The 22,142-nt window shown below is 39.1% G+C and overlaps 1 protein-coding gene across 2 annotated transcripts in view; it reads left to right on the forward strand.

The window, feature by feature from the left end:
- Positions 1-22,142, forward strand: part of SMAP1 (small ArfGAP 1) — a 58,090-nt gene that overhangs the window by 31,040 nt on the left and 4,908 nt on the right. For both annotated transcript variants that reach the window (XM_035109668.2, XM_035109669.2), the window contains 3 exons: positions 8,564-8,648; positions 14,521-14,651; positions 20,134-20,299. In XM_035109668.2, coding sequence (XP_034965559.1) covers positions 8,564-8,648; positions 14,521-14,651; positions 20,134-20,299 — 382 coding nt within the window. The remainder of the gene's footprint in view (positions 1-8,563; positions 8,649-14,520; positions 14,652-20,133; positions 20,300-22,142) is intronic.

The raw sequence follows: 22,142 nt of genomic DNA on the forward strand, positions 1-22,142 counted from the left end.
GGAAGATTGTGGCATGCATGCCCTTCCAATGTTTCATCAGGGATTAAAATCATATGTGCAAGATCACTCATACATTGCCTTTCCCTCCTTCAGCAAAATTTCAAAGCCATTCCTCATTATGTTCAAATTAGCTGTAACAATGTTTGGTGTTTATATATTTTGTTTTATTACAACAAATACATTTGGGGTTTTCTTTTTTAAATTTTCCATTTTTCTGTTTACACACATTTTACCATCGTACATAAATTTTTTTTGCTCATTTCCCAACCTTGCCTTCAATGTTATTCTTAACAAACTAGGCTGGAATAACAAAGAGATATGCAGCAAAAGATGTATTTGGGATTTTCATAGGGAAGAATCTCCCATCCCCCCATCTCACCTTTGTAGTGAGGGAGGGCTAAAAAAACATTCATTATCATGTTAAAATTTGTGTTCTCTGAATCTTGGTTTGAGTGGCAGTTCTTGTTCATGCAGCAATTATGCATACTAAAAGATTAAGTGACAGCTTAAAGGCAAATAAAATTAATTTATGTGGCCGGTAATCATAGCATCGTAGATTGGCTTCTGGCAATGAGGGTCAGAACAAGGTACAAGCTTTTTAATAATATGAACTGCAAATCTGCATTCTGTTAGAGTGAAACAATTGCTGGTAATTAAAATAAAGGTAAAGGTACCCCTGACCAGTCGCGCATGACTCTGGGGTTGCGGCGCTCATCTTGCTCTATAGTTGATTCAACTCATAGCTGAATACATTTAAAGAGAACAACAGCAGTATATATAGCTATATATAGATTATATAAGGAGATGGGAGAGGACTGTATTTTTTTTATAACTAAACATTTTATGCATGTTCAGTATTCATTCTCTATTCTCCAAAAGAATGTATAACCAATGAAGGCAAGACAAAAGAATTTCCATGTTTACTAAAGCAGAGGCCCATAAAATATGCTGTCCAGGCCACTTAATAGTCCATAAACTGTTTTGAACAGCCAGTGTAATCCTAAGAAATCCAAGTTTGATGCTTCTAGCCCTTATAGTTAGACAGTGTTTTGGCTGGTGAGGTGGGAGGGAGAAAGTTCTAATTTAATCTACGGTATATATCAGTCCATCCACAAGTCCCCATCTCCAAAAGAATCTGTAGTCATCCATCAATATAAATTTGCCTACCACTCTGGTATGGGGCTAAAGTGCTCCAAGAAAGCCACACAAATACCTGCTGGAACTTTTAAGGATGACATCATTTACAAGTGGGAAAAAAGTTACCGTATATTCTGGCATATAAGACGACTGGGCGTATAAGACGACCCCCAACTTTTCCAGTTAAAATACAGAGTTTGGGATATACTCGCCGTATAAGAAATATGACCCGGAGTATGAGACAACCCCCGACTTTTGAGAAGATTATCCTGGGTTAAAAAGTAGTCTTTTTTTGCAGTTCCTCTGCAGGCAAACATTCTCTCAATTTGTAGAATAATATGCAGTGGGGAGGGAGGAGAGCTGTATGGCTTTATAGATCTAAAGACCTTCAGTTGCCAATAAGCAGCCTGTCCATCCTTTATTCTTCCAGAAGCCATGGCTTTTCAAGCAGTGGTGATTAAATGGCTTTCAACTTACCACTGAGACAAGGATCTTGAAAAATTAAGTTAAAGTATTCCTTCATTTTCCCCACTGAGGTTGAAAAATACTTCTTTTTGTAACCATCTATTCAACTTTTATGGAAGTAAATTATCTATTAATTCTACATAATACCATCAAAGGTAGTCCAACTAGAAAGATTTTCTTGCTTATTGATTCTCTTTTTGGTTCTCTCTAGAGTTATTACAGTTTAACTGCATCCATTAGAATATATTTCAAAAAGTGTTCATAGTGAAATTCATAGGCTGCATTGCCTAGCTATTCTGGTGTGTTATTAATACAGTCTAATGAATGCATGACATTTTTCTAACACTTTGCTCCTTAATGTCTGTGGGTCAGGGAAGGCTCTGAGAGTGACTTTTGTTATCCAGGATGTGTTGTGAAATCATTAATTCCCATGTTGGATGCTGCAAAACAAATAACTGCTCAAGCCTGCTTGACACATCTTATATTGATCTATTGCCTCCTTTTGTGCTAGCATAGAAAGAAGCAAGGAAAGAAAACTGAATGGTGCTATTTTCTCCTTCTTTTTGATGATTTATAAATAAAATAATGATAGCATAACCATTTATGGATGGAGTTAAATAAGCATGAGGTGATGAAACAACAAAAATAGATTGAGGAATGTTAAGACTGCAGTTAGGAAAAGTATATGGGTTTACCTTTAAAATCATGCAGACCCAGCAGTGTGGATTTATTTAGATATTTTAAAACATTATTTTAAGCTCTTCACTTAATGGTCTTAATTAATAGGATGGTACTTCCAAAAGTGCATGGATACATTGTGGTTTTGTGGCATATTGCTGTAACTGCATCAGCACAGTGGAACCTCGGTTTACGAACACCTCGGTTTACGAATTTTCGGTTTACAAACAATCCTAGCCTGGAAGTTAGTAAACGGAAGTGCCCGAGGCCTACTGAGCATCCGATGCCTTCAGGGAGGCCGGGCCTTCGCTCTGATGCCTCCTGGAGGCCTGGAGCGAAGGCCCGGCCTCCCCGAAGGCATCAGAGCGAAGGCCAAACCTCCCCGAAGCATCCAATACCTTCGGGGAGGCCGGGCCTTCGTTCCGATGCCTCCCAGAGGCCGGGGAGTGCTTCCGCGACTGGGCTGCAGCCACGGAAGCACTCCCCGGCCTCCACAAAAGCATCAGAGCCGGGCCTTCATTCCGATGCCTCACGGAGGCCGGGGAGCACTTCTGCGACTGGGCTGCAGCCACGGAAGCGCTCCCTGGCCTCCATGAAGGCATCGGAGCCGGGCCTTCGTTCCGATGCTTCCCAGAGATAATGATTCATGTTTACTGACAGCTGATGTAGTCATTTGTGTTTAGGGCTGTTTCTAAAAAGGAACCCAAAGGATTTGTATTGCTTCTTTAAGCAGCATTTATATGCATGAAGGTCACTCACCCAAACACATAATTAGCAATAAAAAGAAGTACCTGCTCCTTTAGAGGGAGAAGAACCCCATCCAGCCAGAGCAGGCGATTGTCCAGGCTTCTGGACATGGGAGTGACCTACCCACAAAATCTCAAATCTTCCCAGGATATAATCTCAGTTGATTGGCTCCCATTGACTCCACCACTGCTTCAAGAACTGCTTCAGTGCTTGCACTGCCTCTCCTGATTCAGATATTATGAAGAAATAAAGAAATGTTAACTGACAAGGTTGCACTAGTACTATACATTTATATATTTTGTTAACAAAAAGGGCTGAAAAGTGTTGAACAGCTTTTTCAGATGAGAAGCTTCAGCATGAGTAATAGCTTTTTTTTTAATGCATGCTTATTGAAGTAAGTGGTATGAAAAGGGCATATGAGCTGTCAGAGAAAAATACCTGCAGGCCCATTGCAGATTTATAGAAAATTGCTAACATTACTTTCTTGCCTTAAGGGAGTTCTCAAATGTTTAGGCTATCATTTATAAACGTTATTGCCATCAATGCAATAAAGGGGGAATGAATTCAGTTACTTTTCTATATAAACATAGTTTGTTCTTAATGAGAATAGAAGAAGGTTTTGTTCAATAATTTGGAAAGCCTTAAATTAGTTGCAAACTTGGTAGAAATCAACCTTAAATATTCTAAAGAAAGCTTTTTGCAGTAGTACATTAGAAGATGAACTTATTAGAAGAGTTCTTATTAGAGGCAAAATGTTTAAAGCAAATTAGACATCGAATGAGCATCTAAATTTTGACTTTTAATTTGATGAACTACATTCTGTAGTACATGCTGGCTGTTTCTAAAGTGACTATTATTATTTCTTAAATGCCAGTGAAAAATAATCGTAACTTTAGAGAATACTTAATTTGTACTTTGATATGAGAACTTCCAGTACTGGGATGAAGTTTAATCCAGGCAAGGCAAAGGTACTAATGGTCAGTAGAAATTCTGCCTTGGCATTGGAAGAGAAACTTGTTCTGGAAAGGGTTGTGTCCCAGTGGAGTTTAGACTGGTCTCTTGTCTTCTGTTTTTTAGGTGTGAGGTTAAGACATGTTCATTTCACCAAACTTTTAGTTTTAGCCCCTATGGAGTTTTTTGCTTTGTTTTGTTTTAATGGTCTTAGGCTCTTAATGCTCTCCATTTTTAAATATATTGAGATTTTACTGTTCGTAAAGGAGAGTAAAGGTGAAGGACGCCTGACCATTAGGTCCAGTCGTGACCCACTCTGGGGTTGTGGCGCTCATCTTGCGTTGCGGCTCCCTCGGCGTACAGCTTACAGGTCATGTTTACCTTCCCGCCAGAGCGGTACCTATTTATCTACTTGCACTTTGACGTGCTTTCGAACTGCTAGGTTGACAGGAGCTGGGACCGAGCAACAGGAGCTCACCCCATCGGGGGGATTTGAACCCCCAACCTTCTGATCGGCAAGCCCTAGGCTCTGTGGTTTAACCCACAGCACCACCCGCATCCCAGTAAAGGAGAGTAGGGAACAGTATAATCATATAAGTGGTTTACAATTACTGAAGCATACCATTTTTATGTTACTCAGCCCAGCACTCAAATTGGTTGAAAATCACTGGAATCATTTCAGCTCAATTTTAGCACCATTTCACCAAGTGAAACCAGCCATTTTATTTGTAGCTCTTTGTAGCACTCCTCTCCCTCCCTCTTTCTCTCTCTGAATATTTAGCTGTAGGTTGGTCTGGAAAACTTTAGAAAAGTTTTTTTTTTTAAATGCTGCTGTTCTTCTTCCACAACAGACTTCGACTTGCACATTAGAATTTCCCCCTCTCCTCTCCCCAAAGCTTCCCATGTACCATCCACAAAGTTGAGGAACCCTCCAGATAAGCTTTTGGGGCCATGCAGGGCGAGGAGAGGAAGGGTAAATTCAATTGCATGAGCAGAAAGCCACTCGAGCTGTATTGAATACAACCCTTGAGTTCCACACACATTTTTTGGGCTGCCACTGCTGAATAACACACAGTCGCTCTACCTGCTCTGTACTGTTGTTGCTACCAAAGCTAATAAGAGAAAGGTTCTGATAGCCTTAACTTTACTAGAGTTTAAAACATTGTAAAATTAATTTTCTGCAGAGGTTTGGGATATAGACTGCCCTATGTGATAGAAGGCCCAGTAGATTACATTCAAGCTGCCTAAAGGTTCATTTGAAATAATCTGGACATTATCTCGTCTTAAGTATAATATTTTTACACCTTAAATCTTTCTTTTTCACTGTGAAGGCTGTATTGGATCAATGAATGCTTGCGAGCAGCTTTAAATATCTCCCGTGGTGCTGGCAGCAAGGACATGTTGAACTCAGAAGAGCAATTATCATAGGAAGCAGTATGTGGCTTGACTACATTATGTTGTTCCACTGACGATATTTTTCTGTTCTCTGGAAGAATCGTAATGGCAGGTTCTATAATGCTTTTTTTCTCCAGCTGCCATGATTAGTTCCATATTGTGTGATAATCATATCCTAGTAAATTAATCCTTGGAGTTGTATAAACCCAGCCAAGTATATACAACTATATTAATTGGCAATATTATTCTAGGTTTATTAAGGTTCAAACTAAGCAAGGCTCCCTGCCCCTGTTTAATTAACATGCTTTTATAGTAGGACTTTTTTCTTGTTGCAGTAAAATATAATAATATTTTATTGTGGCATGACTTTTTTTTTAAAAAAAAGTCGAAATTCGTAAGCATAGCATTTAACTGATTTGCTTTAGACTTTTCATCAAAATAGGTTTTGCACCCTTCCTCCTCTCAACTTGGTTCATTGAATGGGTGCAATGGTCGAACTGTTCAAGCTCCAAATTGATAATTTCATTTACTTAATATAATTTCTTAATTGTCATATTGATGCTTCAGTTGAAGGAGCACTGTGTTTGAGGCGGTTTGAATATTTTCTCTATGATCTTAGATATGTAATGTCCATTCACACATGGAACAACATAGTGCTTGTGATAAATAAAGCCACTTATCTGTAAGAATATGAAAATTGTGCCAAGCTTATTTTCAGCATTTTCATCCATTTCCTGTAATCTGATTGGAATGCACTGTAATAACATCAAGTTTAAAATCTTCCTTGGAGGCCCTGTTTCACATGCCCTTTCTCACTGAAGTGAGTGGTGCCAAATTTATCAAACCCGTCTCTGTCACTTATGGCAGTTACCTAAGGTGGTGGCATTCATTTGCTCTTCAAAGTACTATGACTGGCTTAATTTTGTTCCTGCTGTTGATGTTTCAGATGTCTGGAGGTGTTGCTGCCAGTTTTAATTATACTGCCTGGACTGTTGCTTTTAATGTATTATTTTAGTGATTGTTGGGTGCCTTGTAGATTTTTAAATAAAAAGGCATCACATAAGCATTCTAATAATAACAGTTGCTTCATCTGCAGACACCCTATGCTTCCTAAAGGGTTTTGCTTTACAACTGCAATTATATATGCAGTTTTAGAAGATAAGGAAATAAAGGGCAAAGTTCAGGTTTTCAGTTTAATATAATGTAGATATGGATTATGGTAAATATTAATTCTGAAAAATATTTTCAAAAATACATCATTTTCTGTGGCCTTTGCAGGAAGTTGTATATCTGTTTTCGACTTCTTGAAATTTATCTCCACTGATTGGTTTAATTAAATTTTTTCTGATTCTAACTTTATGATTTTTTAAAAAGATGGATTTTTAAATTTTGTTGTAAGTTTTATTGTTGGTTTTATATTGTACACTTCCATGTGACATTTGGATGAAGGACACTTTAGAAATAAAGTAATTATAATTAATAATAATATGCTGAAGATGAAGCAAAACTGTCATCATCCACCACCACCCTGGAATTTTTTTAACTACAGTTTTATTTGTGGTGTTTGAATGGAGGGAGAATACTTCACTGCTATGGTGAAGTATCTCTCAATGTTGTAGTCAGCACAAAATGACAGTGCATATGTGAACCCATAGTACTGTAGCTACCTGTTCAATAAGATAGCAGTTGACACATGCAACTTAACAAGGTGGTTTCATTTGCCTTGTACTATATACTTCAGGGCAAGATAGGCAAAGCAATCCCCACCAGGTGCTGTCGGACTACAATTCCCATCTGCCCCAGCCAGTATGACTCATAGTTAGGGATGATAGTACAGTACTGTAGTTCAACAACATCTGGAGAGCAACACATTAGCCAATCCTTTTGTTCTGCTATAGCTGGGTTGGCGCTTAACCATGCAAACGGTTTCCACAATATAACATTGTACAAGATAAAACTTACTAATTTAGAGCATTAATCCTCCCCCTGCCCAAATCCCTAGATGAATAATAATATGTAAATGAATCTAGTATTTTGAAACAGAAATTTAATATAGTTTATAGTAAAATATATTGCTAAGCTATTCAGTTCAAGTGCACACATGGTGAACCTTCTTTATATAAAAAGGTCCTGCATAATTCACACAAGGTGCTTTAGCTGTAGACCTCTGGGGTAAGGATATGTTAATTCATTAGGAAAAACTGTGACATGTATTATTTTATGAATTTTCACCTCACCTTTTATTGTAAAATCATTTCCCGGGCAGGTTACAAAAACCACACTATAAAAACAATAAAATCAACAGATAATTTTAACATTAAAATAAATAAAGAAAATAATAAAAGGATTAAAACAATTCCATCCAGCTGGAAAGATTTTTAAAATTAAATGGCTGGGGAAATAAACCAAAGCGTCTTTTCCTCGTGCCACAATAAGTAGAATGTTCAATAACAACCATCCTTTGTGGTGTTCATCCTGTCTGAGACAATGCATCAGTATGGTTTTTCTGTAGATTAATGTGTTATTTATTATTATTACGTACTTTTATATCCCAGTCCTCCTCCAAGTAATTCAGAGCAGTGTTTGTGGTTTCTGTCCCCACATTTTATCCTCACTACAACTTTTTAGCAAAGGCTAGGCTGAGGAATGATAACTATCCCAGGGATAGCTGGTGAGCTTAATGGCAGAGCTGTGTGGGGATTTCGGTCTTTGTCTTTTTTGTCCTAGTTTGACAGTTTAATCTTTACTGATTTGTTGTATGTGTACAAGTGTAACACATGACAGTAGTTGTTTAGTGGTGAAGTGTGTGAGCTGTGGGCCAGGAGGTCCCCAGTTCAAGTTATGCTTCAGCTATGAATGTGCTAGGTAGCTTTAGGCAAACAACTATTCTCAACTCTCCATCTGCATTAGGAGAATAATAGGAAGGCTGTTATAAGGATTGTTGCAATAATGTATGTGTAGTATTTTGATCACTTGGAAATGTGCCATTATAACACTAGCTCAAACACTGCGACGAAACATTATATTTTGTCATGCTTTTCGCCAAACCACCTCCTGTACATGCGAGTGACACTAATTTTAAAGACAAGAGGTTAAAGTGAAATGTGGGACTGGATGAGGTCTGTTATTCATGATATTTTGGTTTCTATCAGAATCTTAATTATCTTTTCCTTTTCTTAAAAAAATAAAGCTTCCAAAGAAAGAGGATCAACAACTGGAACTTAAAGCAAGTCCTAAGAAAGTTCCAGAATCCACTGTCGATCTCTTGGGACTTGGTAAGTAGTTAATTCTTTGTTTTGCATTGCAAAAAAAATGGCAAGACCTGTGCTGCAATAATTAAATGGGATTTCCCCCCCCCCCCCACATGCTGGAAAACATTGTTGGTTAATCTGTAAATGGTGTTGTAGCCTGCTAATTTACTTAGAGAGAAAAACTGAAGCAGATCTGTGCCGTCTACTAAACTACAAGTAATGAGCTCCTTAGGGATGGAGAAGCTATCAAAGTGATCTTCAAAGGACTGTGAGCTCAAACTTTTTTTAAAAAATCTGTTGTTTAAAAATAGTCTTGTTTTATTGAAGTACAAACCTTTCTAATATCCAAGTGAACCTTGTACAGGTTCTGCTGTATGTCCCTATCCTAAATAACAATGCAACAATGTAACTAATTTTGCCTGCCCTTTGTACAGTAATTAGATTTCTTAAATGGTAGCTCCCTCCCAATTATTTTTGAAATTGGTGAGATAGAAGCTGGTTGCGAGGTGAGATAGCACGTGCTTTTCAGAAAATAATAAAAACGGAATGCTTCTAGGAACTTGTGCAAGGCGAGTTTCCTTCTTATGGAATGTCCAGAGTTTTTTCCTGTTTTACCATATTCTTATGAAATGTCCAGTTTCTCGTGTCTTACCATATTCAAAACATTTTATAATTAATTCCTTCATGATGAACTGCTCAAAGTCCCAGGCGTTGGCCAACATTTTCAGAAGTCTAGCTGTAACCTAAATCATATCATTCCCAAGCCAGCTCTTCAATGTGGAGCCTAATCAGAAACAATTCTGCCTGAGTACTTACTTAATCCAAACCTGTTTACTTATTCCTTCACTTGTATTTTGTTTGGATGGTACTCCAGTGCTACTGTGTATTCAGTCATTTCTGTGCAGGTTTACTGTTGAATTAGGGATTATCCCCTTCTTTCACTACATTTGGGCTTTACTTAAATTTTTACCTTGAAAAAGCAACTGTTTACATGTCAAATGTTTGCTTTTGTTCAAACTAGTCTAGCATTCATGGGATATTATTTTTTAGAGTAGAACAGACTAAGTTTAACCAACCTGAATAACTTCTGTTAGCTTGCCATATCTTAATTGTGTAACTAATGCCTCTTCTAGTGTAGGAGCTTGGAGTCTTGAGTCTTGTGATAGACTGAAGTATGAAATACCAGCGGAGAAAGCAAATGACAATAAATGTGGCTTAGATTACATATTTTTATTGAGCCAGCACATTGATGGAAATGTACAAAACAAGTTTCAAACATTTCAGGCTTGGCTGCACCAAGAGGATAGGTTAGCCTGTTTCATTTCAACAAGTCTGATGCATTTTAAGTACAGTACAGTCATACCTTGATTGTGGAATGGAATCAGTTCTGGAAGTCCGTTCGACTTCTGAAAATGTTAGAAAACTAAGTCGCGGCTTCCGATTGGCTGCAGGAGCTTCCTGCACTCAATTGAAAGCCACAGAAGCCACGTCGGACATTCAGCTTCCAAAGAATATTCGCAAACTGGAACACTCACTTCTGGGATTGTGGCATTCGGGAGCCAAAACAGACGAGTACCAAGGTGTTAGACAACCAAGGTACAACTGTAGTTTGACTCAAGAATCCTGTTCCTCTAAAACACTTGCTGTAAATAAACTTCCAGTTGAACTAAAAATATAACATGATTAAATGGCTTCTGCAAACATACAAAGAAATCTTAATAAGTTTATATAATATAGCAGTTTTGGAGGAGAAGTTAGTATCTCAGAAATGTGGATGTTCTGTCCAAATCTAGTTGATCCAACAGCTTAGGCCCCATCTTTACTACACATTGAAAGCACTATCATACCACCCAAGGAATCCTAAGAACTGTCGTTTGTTAAGGGGGCTGATTCCCCTCATAGAGCTTCAGTTTGCAGTTGAGGATTGCTCATGGCAGTTATGGAATTTAAACAGCTCCTAATCCCTTAGCAGTTCAGGGAAGCAGTCCTCGCTTGTTGGTTAGGCTTATCTGCCTTATTCTGAAGAGCAGCAACTTACCGTACTCCCCTTGTGCCTGTGCACAGCAAGGGCATCACTTACCTGTTACTGGTATGCTTTGCCATCCTCGCCTATCTGCATTTCCTCTTCTGCTATAGATCATTACGAGAAGTGCATTCATGCATTACAAATATAAAGGTACCGGTACTCTAGAAGCTGCTGCATTGTTAGAATTTTTAGCTTTGTTGCATCAGTATATAAATATCACCCCAGTAGCCGAAGAACTCCAGCGGAGTTCTGTTTTATTGCACGGGTGTGAATAGATGGACCATAAACATAAACCCCAGGTACAGGTAAATCACATTCTCTTGAGTACTAACGGCCTTACATTCTAAGAGGATAGTTATAAATATAGCATGCTTATCAATGTGTTTCATAGTTAGGTGCTTTGCCAGAATGACTGTGGTGGTCTCTCTGTGCAGAACTATACATCTTGTCATCTGCTAAGTCATGCACCTCAGTGAACCAAAGAATTTTGGTTCTTTTCCAACTCAGCATCCTTTTTAAAATATAACTACAGACAAATAATTGTCATTTCATCATAAGTATATAAAAATAAGTGAAATGATAGATCTGTAGTAGATGACCCTTGGGGGTCCCTTTCAACTCTACAGTTCTATGATTCGAAGAATAGCAGACCTGGGTTTTCCAAATGACACACCTTATATTGTGAGATGTTTTGCAACGCTGCAAAATGTTTAAGTATTAGCTTTTCCATCATGTTGAAAGGTTGAATTTGCAAAAAGAAGCAAAACTCGTTTGCCATTTGATGCATCATTTACCAGTTAGATGTACCACGCAAAAAACAAGAGATGAGTATGGATGGTTGCACATGTTGAAGTAACCATCACAGTGTATTAGCATTAAAATGGATAGTCCCAACCTTTCTGTGGGGGCATAAGTAAATTACTATGCTCTTTCACTTCAAATTTATCATAAGAATGATGGAAGATAAGAAAGATGCTTATTGAAAACAAGTGAAATATGTAACCTTATTAACCTTCAATTACAAGAAGAGCAGAAAGCAGTTCAATAGATATCAGAATATGACTGCTAATCAAATAAGCTAGCCAGCCATTTTCAGAGGATGCCTATCATGCTTAGTGTCATTTACCCACCTCAGAAACAATACCTTGCCTGGAAGCTTTCTGGGTAAGCAATATATCCCTTGAGATTTTTTGGTGCAGCTTATTCTCCTCTGCAATTCTGGGAATGCAGCATTAATAATAAAGAAGTTCTCTGGGCACTTTACATAGACAGTAAAATACAGAAGACAATTTACAATAAAAACCCTTTAAAACTGAATAATAAATCACAAAGCCCAGATTTTGTTTTTGTTTCTTTAAAAAAAGACAGCTAAAATCAGCATAAAACACAGCAGCTAGAACTGTATGTAGCAAGGGAGTTTGGTGCAACAACCGAAGCAGCTGCTAGGTTATTTATCTCCAGTACCCTGTACTCATAAGGTATAAGTAGGTTCTGTTTAGGTATCTCTAGATGTGCCATCTCTGATTTTGTCTCTTGAAACCTTTTTAGGTTTTTCCCCTCAAACATCTGCCATTACTCATATTGTAGTGAACTGCAAGGACAAGCCTAGATTACTTTCTCCCTGTAGTAAAATAAAGTGAGGAACAAGTGGTAGATTGTGTTTGTGTGTGTGTGTGTGCCCAAGACACACTTACCGGATTGAGATTTTGACTTTGTATGTAACTTCTGAACAACCTTCTTGTCAGGTGTACATTTTATAGATTTATATGCAGCTGTTCAGCAAAAACATGTTTCCTGAATGGGTTACAGAAATGGAAATGGAAATAAAAAACCCTTCTACCCCTGTTTACTCGTACTCATAGTTGCCCAAACTTGTTTTGAAAACCAGGTTTTAGTTTAGCTTTAATTTTGCCATCTTTAAGTTATTTTCCTAGCTAGAACTAGAAAAGGTTAGGAGTAAGATGAATAGGTATTCTGCTGTATTGTAATGACTATATAAAAATTCATTGCATGATGTTACTATCTTATCTCTTTATCCTTAGCTTTGGCAACTCCAAAATATAAAGCATTCAGAGAAAGAAATGTGTTTTCATTAAGGATCACCAGTTAGAAATGGATGGCCAAAATGATGAGGATGAGGATGATGATGATTCTGCTCCAGAACATAAGAATTGGGGAACCAAAAATATATTCAAAGATTATTCTGGAGCTGGCTAGATGCTTGATTTCTACCTTGAGTATTCCTTCGCTAAATATGATTAGCAGCACCTGTGATCACTTCTTATGCCACTATTCACAGAATGTGACAAAAGGAAGCGGTCAGATCTTGTGCCAGCCCAAAAGCTTTTTTATCCTCAGAGGAAGCATTGGGAAGGTAGCTTGTTAGTACTTGATAAAGAATTGCTGTTATTGTGGAGGTTATGCTTGAAATATAAAAAAATACCAGTGTTAAGAAAATTGTTGTGGTTTGTATTGCTGTGATACATTTACCTCCTCCCCTCAAATTCCATGTTATCAGTAGGTGTTAATCTTTATGGGTTAATAAGTATATAAATTGTGGCACATTTACAGTTGCTATGGGAACCAGAACTCTGATTGCCTGACTTCAGTGTAGAATCCCTAGTGTACAGTTGCAATAGTGCTTTTGCATTTACTCTCATAACAAGAGAAGAATGAAGTGAGCAAAAATACCCCAGTGACTGCTGAAATATGCTGTTCATTTGCCACTGAAGGGCTTGCTCATTGAGAACGAAAGTATATTATAAAGGCTTTATTCTATATATGTTAAAATACTTGACTCAAATCATGTGAAAATACAAAATAGGATCTGTATAGTATCCTTCTAGGCCAGCTATATAGAAACTGTAGACTTTGTCCTCTATTCTCCATTGTAACTAGGCATCTGTTAACCAGTATGTACTTGTGGGTCTTTGGGCACCCTGGATACTATTTTTGGACTTATCAATAATGGTGTTAATAAAGAGCTGTAATATGTCTTATTGCAGCTACACAAACTTAAAAATTAAGTGCACACACAATGGAAGATACTTTTATCGATTCAGATGGAGGGCAGGGAAGCCTTGATGGTAGGTCATAAACCTGAGTTAATCAAGAAAAATAGTTTCAGAATGTATCAGACAGTGCTGGTCTGATTTGAAGGAAGATGTTGATAATGTGAAGAAGTTTAAACTTTGTAGTTATTTTCCCTTTTCAATAAGTATAGACTTTCCTTTGAAGATACTGGGAATAATGTTGCACGGAAGAAAGAGATCTTTCTTCCATTGTCATTAATGAGAGGGAGGCGTGCAAGGAGGTTCTTTGGCTGTAAGAATAGCTAGGCAGTTGAACAATGGCTGAGAGAAACTGCAGGGTCTTTTATCTGTTGCAGCAATGTATTTGTTGGCTTGATTTATAAGCTATGAATCCTGACTCAAGAATTTACAACTTATGTATCTAGTAGTGATATTTTCCAAACTTAAAATTTATATAGCCAATTATTGCAGTGCTTATGTCCAAAGGGTTTGGTTACTTATGAGAAGGATTTCTATTTTAAAAGTTACAGTGCTGGTAACCAGCAGTGCTTTAGGCAGCTTGTAGAAATGTGTAATTCTGCTAAACCAGCTTAGATGCCATTAAGTTGGCCTCAGGCTGTGTTTTAATGCGTTCAAATTTTGCTAATTACGTTGGCATGTTGTGGCTTTTAAATTACGATGAGCTGGCAGAATACTAGAGGAGCCTTTCAGTGTTTATGAATGCTTGGGTATTTCTACCAACACGGGATACCTTTAAGCAACGGCTTGCTTTGTACATACTTTGCAATTATCAAAAATTTGGTTTAACATTTTTCCTTTTAAAACACTGTCATTTAAGATGGCCCTGCCGATTCCTCCGTTACAAATGGAAGCATCACAACTCCTGCTGCGGTATTGAATGATGACCTGGATATATTTGGCCCAATGATCTCTAACCCATTGCCAGCCACTTCTATACCTCCTTCTCAGGTAAGCAGCAAAATTTAGCATGCTAGCCCTTTTAAAAATTTCTTGTTGATTGAAATGTTTACATTAGAAATGACAAGCCTGCCTAAAAATATAAAGATGAGTTGTATCAGCTGTCCCATTAAAATCACTTTCATCTTCTTACTAGAGAGATTGGCAGGCAGTGAAGCTTGCGTTGGTTATAGACACACAGTTTATAAGCCCATGCCCAGTGTTAGCCTAAGAAAGAAGTTCTTTACATTTGAAACAGCAGTGGGAAAAGAAACTGGCCATAGAAAAGCCAGTGTCAAGTAGCCCCTCAATTTAAGAAGAGAGCTCAATTTTACTCATGCATTCCATATTTTAATGCACTTCAGCAGCTGGCCTCAGCAAAAGCATGCTATTAATATGAGTACCAATACCTCGTGTAATTTTTCTTCAAATATTATAGTATGAGGCATCTTGTAGCTCACTAAGTGCTATAATATCTGTGTGGAGAGGGAAGCTAATATTTAGTCTTAGGGTGGTTTTAAAAAAAGGGTTAGATACAATTCCTAGATGTTCAGTCTGTCTTGGCTATTAAACCATTACAGCTATCATTCATCTTTTGTTTAGAGGTATTATGCTTCAGACTTCCATAGCTCTGGGATGAACATCATCGATATAAATAACCAACCTTTCATATTTATGAACATCCCTGAGGGATTTAACAAGGCTTTGCCTGGATCACAATGCTGAGTGGAGTCCAGTGACCTCATTAGTAATATGCATAATAGTATAAAGGCACAATATATTATCTATTAAGACTTGGTGTTAACTCTCTCAGTAGCTTCCAGACTAGTGATAACTAGATGATTTCAACAGAGGCTCACTATTAAGAGGTTCATTATTCAACATCTTTATCATTATTCAACATCTTATTTAACATCTTTAACAATGACTTGGATGATGGGCTTGAGGGCATCCTGAGCAAGTTTGCAGATGACACCAAATTGGAAGGGGTGGCTAATACCCCAGAGGACAGGATCACACTTCAAAATGACCTTAACAGATTAGACAACTGGGTCCAAAGCAAATAAGATGAATTTTAACAATGAAAAATGTAAAGTACTACACTTGGGCAAAAAAAATGAAAGGCACAAATACAGGATGGGGGACACCTGCCTTGAGAGCAGTACATGTGAACAGGATCTAGGAGTCTTGGTAGACCACAAACTTGACATGAGTCAACAGTGTGATGCAGCAGCTAAAAAAGCCAATGCTCTTCTGGGCTGCATCAATAGGAGTATAGCATCTAGATCAAGGGAAGTAATAGTACCACTGTATCTGGTCAGACCTCACCTGGAGTACTGTGTCCAATTCTGGGCACCACAGTTCAAGAAGGATACTGACAAGCTGGAACGTGTCCAGAGGAGGGCAACCAAAATGGTCAAAGGCCTGGAAACGATGCCTTATGAGGAATGGCTTAGGGAGCTGGGTATGTTTAGCCTGGAGAAGAGAAGGTTAAGGGGTGATATGATAGCCATGTTCAAATATATAAAAGGGTGTCATAGAGGAGGGAGAAAGGTGGTTTTCTGCTGCTCCAGAGAAGCGGACATGGAGCAATGGATTCAAACTACAAGAAAGAAGATTCCACCTAAACATTAGGAAGAACTTCCTGACAGTAAGAGCTATTCGGCAGTGGAATTTGCTGCCAAGGAGTGTGGTGGAGTCTCCTTCTTTGGAGGTCTTTAAGCAGAGGCTTGACAGGCATATGTCAAGAATGCTTTGGTGGTGTTTCCTGCTTGGCAGTGGGGTTGGACTGGATGGCCCTTGTGGTCTCTTCCAACTCTATGATTCTATGATTCTAAGGTTTAGTGGCACATTTTGGAAATGAAAATGCTTTCCCATTAAAGTGTGCAGAGGCCTAGTTAGTCCAGCTGATCTCTTAATGGTTTGTAGATTTATTGATCTATGACTCTGGCATGTTTCTAATCTGCAATTTTAATTGTTTGTTGTTAGTGAACTGAAAGTGGGAGTGGTCAGGTGGGCTGCCCATGTCTCCTTTTTGTTATTTGATTTAGGGTGTATATTTTCCTTTTGTGATATTATTACATCTGTAGCCCACATTGCCTCCCAAGCATCTCATACATGGTTCTCACACTTCCTATTTTATTCTCACAAGAGCCTTGTGAAGGAGAGTTGAGTAGGTTGAGAGACAGTGGCTGGCCCAGGGTCACCCAGTGAGCTTCAAAGATGAGTGGGGATTTGAACCCAGGCCCTAGTCCAGAGGTGCCCAAACTTTTTTCAAAGAGTGATGAAGTGAACATGCATGAGGGCTGACCAAAATTGTTGTTTTTTTTTTTGGATTGAAGTTATTTAGCTTTTCTTACAATTTTACCCCAAAGTTGTTTAGCTTTTTTTAGGATTGCAGTTGCTGAGCTGTTTAAAGGATTTTACCCCAAGGCATATACAGCTACAGAGGTCAGATTAAATCGACTTGCAGGCCAAATTGGGCCCCCGAAGCAGACTTTGGACATCCCTGCCCTAGTCCAATGCTCTAACCATACATCACTGTTGTTCAATCTTCTTGATGTTGTCTCTTTAAAAATTGAAAGCTCTTAAGGGTAACAGCTTAATTCCTTTTTCGTGATATGCACTGCTTGCTCGCTCTTTTGCTAACTCACTTTGTGCATGTAATGCTTTCTGTTACTCTGCTCTGAGGCTTAAGCTCCTTACCTTATCTTTACAAAGAACAGAACAAAACACTTTGAGTGGAATTCAGCGTAGCACTAAGATTTTTCCATCAGGCAAGGAGAAATGCTCTTGCTGATGGAACTATCTCCCTTCTCCTTGCCCTAGACCAGGCATCCCCAAACTTCGGCCCTCCAAATGTTTTGGGCTACAATTCCCATCATCCCTGACCACTGGTCCTCTTAGCTAGGGATCATGGGAGTTGTAGGCCAAAACATCTGGAGGGCCGCAGTTAGGGGATGCTTGCCCTAGACACTGAAGTTTCTCCTGACCCTCCAAAGTTGAATTTAGGGAGGCAGGGCAAAGGGGGGGGGGAGTCCCATTGCATTAACAGGAGTCCTTCTGCTAGCAGACAAGTTAGTTAAATCCAGCCCCATGGCATTTTTTAAAAGTAATTTTTCCATCAACTACTTTCCATTTTTAGGAAGGTGAAGTGCTATCTAAGTGATATTTGACCTTGGCTTGTTTTCTTCTCCTTTTCTGTTCTTCCTATGCCCCATTCTCTTGCAGATGGGCAGATTGTAGCCCTTCAAACAGGAACTCTTTCTCCTTTTGCTGTGTAGTGCTCAGGTTATTTTAGATACTCTTACATTTGACAAGTGAAAAATTTGAACTCGTTCCAGTAGTAGAGCAGACTCTTGAGGCACATGAAAGGTTAACAACTTTTATTACGGCATAAACTTTTGTGGACTATAGACTGCTTCCTCAAATGTTAATATATATCAGATGACTTGAAGGTGTGAAACCACTTCAGACGAGAAAAAATACAGAGCACTTTTGTATATTTTGAATCCCTGCACAATAAAAAATTTTCAGTTGTGAGTGGTGAGACTTTAGAAATTTGCCGGGAGAGAGCTTTCTAGCAGTAGGAGTTTTTCAGTTACATTATACTAGTCCTGAGTCCACCCATAGCAATAGTATTTTCTCCTTCCAATGAAACTGGATTAGTTCTTTTCTGAGGGCCCAAATTGGGTAGAGGGTGAGCATTCACCCCACCACCTGTTTACCCAAGCATGCCATCCATGACTGTTATTCCAACCTCTCTATGTGCTGAGCCCCAGGGGGAAAGTATTTTGGAACTCCCTCCCTTCTGTGATCTGGTGGGCACCTACATTTTAAAAAAAGTTGTAGTTGCCAGTTGACCTTGTTATTTGTCCAAACTTTTATTGGAATCTGATCCCAGTATTGAATTTCTAGTTGGCTGCTTCTGACCTTGCATACCTTGATTTTAGTAAGTGTATTGTGAATTTGGAACTTATTTAAGCTACAGCTCTGAAATCACTGTGTAATGAAAAGTCAGTAAGAAATGTTCAAAATTAAATAGATAAATGAGCAAAGTAGCATATACATGATTTCCCTACAGACTTGGTATAGCAGCTGGGCCAACATCACTAGGAGATTTGAACCTAGGTTGACACATTAACCATGCTACCACCTGTTTCTGGTTGGTTGGTTGGTTAGTTACTTGCATTTCTTCTCAGAGCTGCCATTCTTACAGACATACTAAGATTTATGGAAGATATGCTTTTCTTCATGCTCCATTGAGGTCATAAAAAATGTGAGAATTTCTAGTTTCTAAAGGTGCAGTTCTTCCTTACAAAGACTACTGAACCATTCAAACTGTGACCTTTATGCACTGTGTGGAACATGGGGCAATACAAAGTTTATCCTTTTGTGGTTCTGCTTTTAAAACAAATTTGAAGTCTTTAAGAATCTAAGCTTCACAAACCACTTGAGATCTTTTTCAAAAATCTTTTTCTTAAGCAGTGACCCTAAAATTAAAACTGGCAGCTTCCAAAACTTATCTTACGCAGTTCTTGTAACCTTGCCTTGAATTAGTTGAAAGTAATAGATATATGACAGTAGTTCTGCTCAGTATTTCTTACCATATGAAATTGCTTCATGTGATCACTACTTTCTTTAGATTACTTGAGAAAAATTATAAGCAAACCAAAATAAAGTTTATCTGATGGTGTTTTCTCCTGGAAAAGGGTTTGCATGTAATGCAGCCAAACAAAGACTGTACTTGCAGTTACATGGAGGCAAGTAAGAAGTAAAGGAGAATAAACCCACCAAGAATCTGGGACTAGAATAGAGATGATGAACAGTTGTAATGGGTGTATGTGTGCATCACAAGTAGAACAAATTCTGGAAGAGACAATCTTTATGCAATTGCTTTGTAAGCTTTTTATTTAAAAACAAATGGACAAATAATGAAATCTTCATACTGTGTGTATGTTTATGTTGGCAAATATTTGCTATGTATACAGTGGTGCTGCACCGCATAGACTATGAAACAGAAGCATGAATGTGCATCTTCAAACAATTGCGTGTGCACATCTGATGATCCTGGGCCAGTCAAGGTTATCAGATGTGCATATATACATGTGGAAGACATAAATTTTACATGCTAGCCATAGGTAATAAATTTGCTGTATAAAAACGTGTAGCTGTTCTACTTTTGTTCACGTTGCGTATTCTGGGTTATTTGTCGTAATATATGTCATTGTGACTTGCACAAAGGAAACATTGGTAAATAATTAGTATTGTGCTATACATATGCAGGCATTTGTTCGTTAGTGGGTTTTTTGCAACGTTAGGACATTTTCCTTTACAGTACAGTACTTACAAATTTTGGGGATGCTTGTAATTGGAAAGTTTGGTTACTAATACAGTAACTAAATCTTTGCATTCTGTTTGAAAACACATGGCCCTTTAGCTAATCAATTTGGTGATAATGGTTTTCAGTAATCTCATTTGACTTTCTTCCTAGACTGCTTCCACTAACACTGCAGCTGCCACCTTATCTGCTGCATCTGGAGATCTAGATCTGTTCACTGAACAAACAAAATCAGAAGAGTCCGCAAAGAAACTGCTCTCCAAAGACTCCATCCTGTCATTATATGGCACAGGTACTATTCCGCAGCAAAATGCTCCAGGTAATTGGTTTTCAAATTTATTTCTAAATGTCTTAATTAAAAGTTGTGCCTAGAACACATGGTTGGGTCTCTCTCTCTCCCTGCAGCAAAAAGTGTGCATTAGTGATAAGTGGAATTTATTTCCCCCTTTTTATCATTAAAAAACTAACATCAAGCAGGACGCCTAAAGAAGGAAATTATTCAAAACTGAGCATTGTAATTTGAAGGCTATAGCTATTCATAGAAAGGTTAGGAGCCGATTTGGAGGAGGTTTTTATTCAGAGGAGGGATCTTCTTGGTGCGATTCTTCTCACTGTTTCCTTTGTAGTTCTTTGTAGTAGCTACTCCTCATGATCTTCAATATGCTCACAATCATTAATGGTTTTATCAGGGTTACTATTATTGTTATTACTGTTATAGCAACATATCTGCCAGAGCTGGTCTCTGCTATTGAAAAGGCTCTGGGGCTGCATTCCAGAAAGCTTTGACTGCAATTTAAGGTCTCCTTCCATGAAATCCTGTTGGAAACAGTGGGGGGATGAATATAAGAAGCAAATAGCTTGAGTGGGAAAGTAAAAGACTGTGAAGGGTGTGTAAAATTGGATTTGAGGGCAAAAATAATAAGGAAAGGTGGAAGAGGAGATGACCCTCTAAACCCAGAGGTGGGGAACCAGAGGGCCAAATTCTTGCCTCCCCTTACCCTTGTGGACACCCACCTGTCCAAGTGATCGTTGTTGGGACTTCAGAGCACCTCACAGGGCTTGCAAGGAGCTGTGCAGTGCTTTGAAGTGCTACTGATAAGCAGACTTGGTCACCACCTATTTGTTGATGGGCAGTGACTTCAAGCCTGCTTTCTGCACAAGTCAGCCTGTAGGCTGGAGTTTCCCCACTCCTGCTGTAAACCTAAACCAGAAACCATAACAAATCCCATAATCCACTTCCGGCTCTTTCCCAGGTCTCAGGAGAGTGGCAGTCATCAGATTCTGTCATTGCCCAGTTCTTGGTTTCTCTTTAGGAGCTGTTGTTTATGGGGCCAGGTGGGTGGAGCAGGAGCAAGAGAGTATTGTGGGAGCCAGTGCCTTGCCTCTGCAGGTAGCCCAGAGTGTTGTGGGGTGAGGGAGCTATCCTAGCTTGCAGGGGAATAGAGAAGGAGCAAAAGGTGGCAGCAGCTTCAGGGAAAGCCTGCTTCCTCATCTCCTTCAATGACACAGCCACAAGATCACCAGGCCCAACTTTAGGTACTACTGACAACTAGGTGCTTGGATTTTTGCGCCCATGTTTCTTGTTATAAACCCCATCCACTTTAAATGTCTAAGGACTGTGGGTTTGTCATTAAATAGATTCCTTGCCAACATTCATTGAGCCACATGTACCGTGTTTCCCCTTTTTTAAGTCGTAGTCATAATATAAGCCATGGCAGGATTTTTAAGATTTTTAAAATTTAAGACATACCCCGAAAATAAGACATAGGTCTACCTGCAGGCGCCCAGCAGCGAAGGTGGGAACGGGGTCCGAGGACGCCTCTGGCCAAAAATTAAGGGGGGGTGTCAGGGAGTTCAATTTGGGGGGCGGAGTTGGAGGGAGGGAGACGCCGCTGACCGGGCTCGTTGCCTTTTTCTTTTCACGTCGTTTTTTCCTGTAAAATGCCCGCAAGCCGGCTAAGCAGGAAAGAAAAGGGAGACGACTCGTGCGTTTTCTCTCCCCCCCAACCACCACCCTGAGAAGCTTCCTTGATCCGGTGCTGGGCGCCGACCCGGCAGGCCGCTTCCTTGATCCGGCGACCTGCCGGGTCGGCACTGATTAGCGCTGCGTGGAGCACCAGATCGAGGAGCCGGTCTGCAGAGTCAGCGCCCAGCAGCGCCGC

The sequence above is a fragment of the Zootoca vivipara genome, chromosome 3 (genome assembly GCF_963506605.1).
Source record: "Zootoca vivipara chromosome 3, rZooViv1.1, whole genome shotgun sequence".
NCBI classification, from domain to species: Eukaryota; Metazoa; Chordata; class Lepidosauria; order Squamata; family Lacertidae; genus Zootoca; species Zootoca vivipara.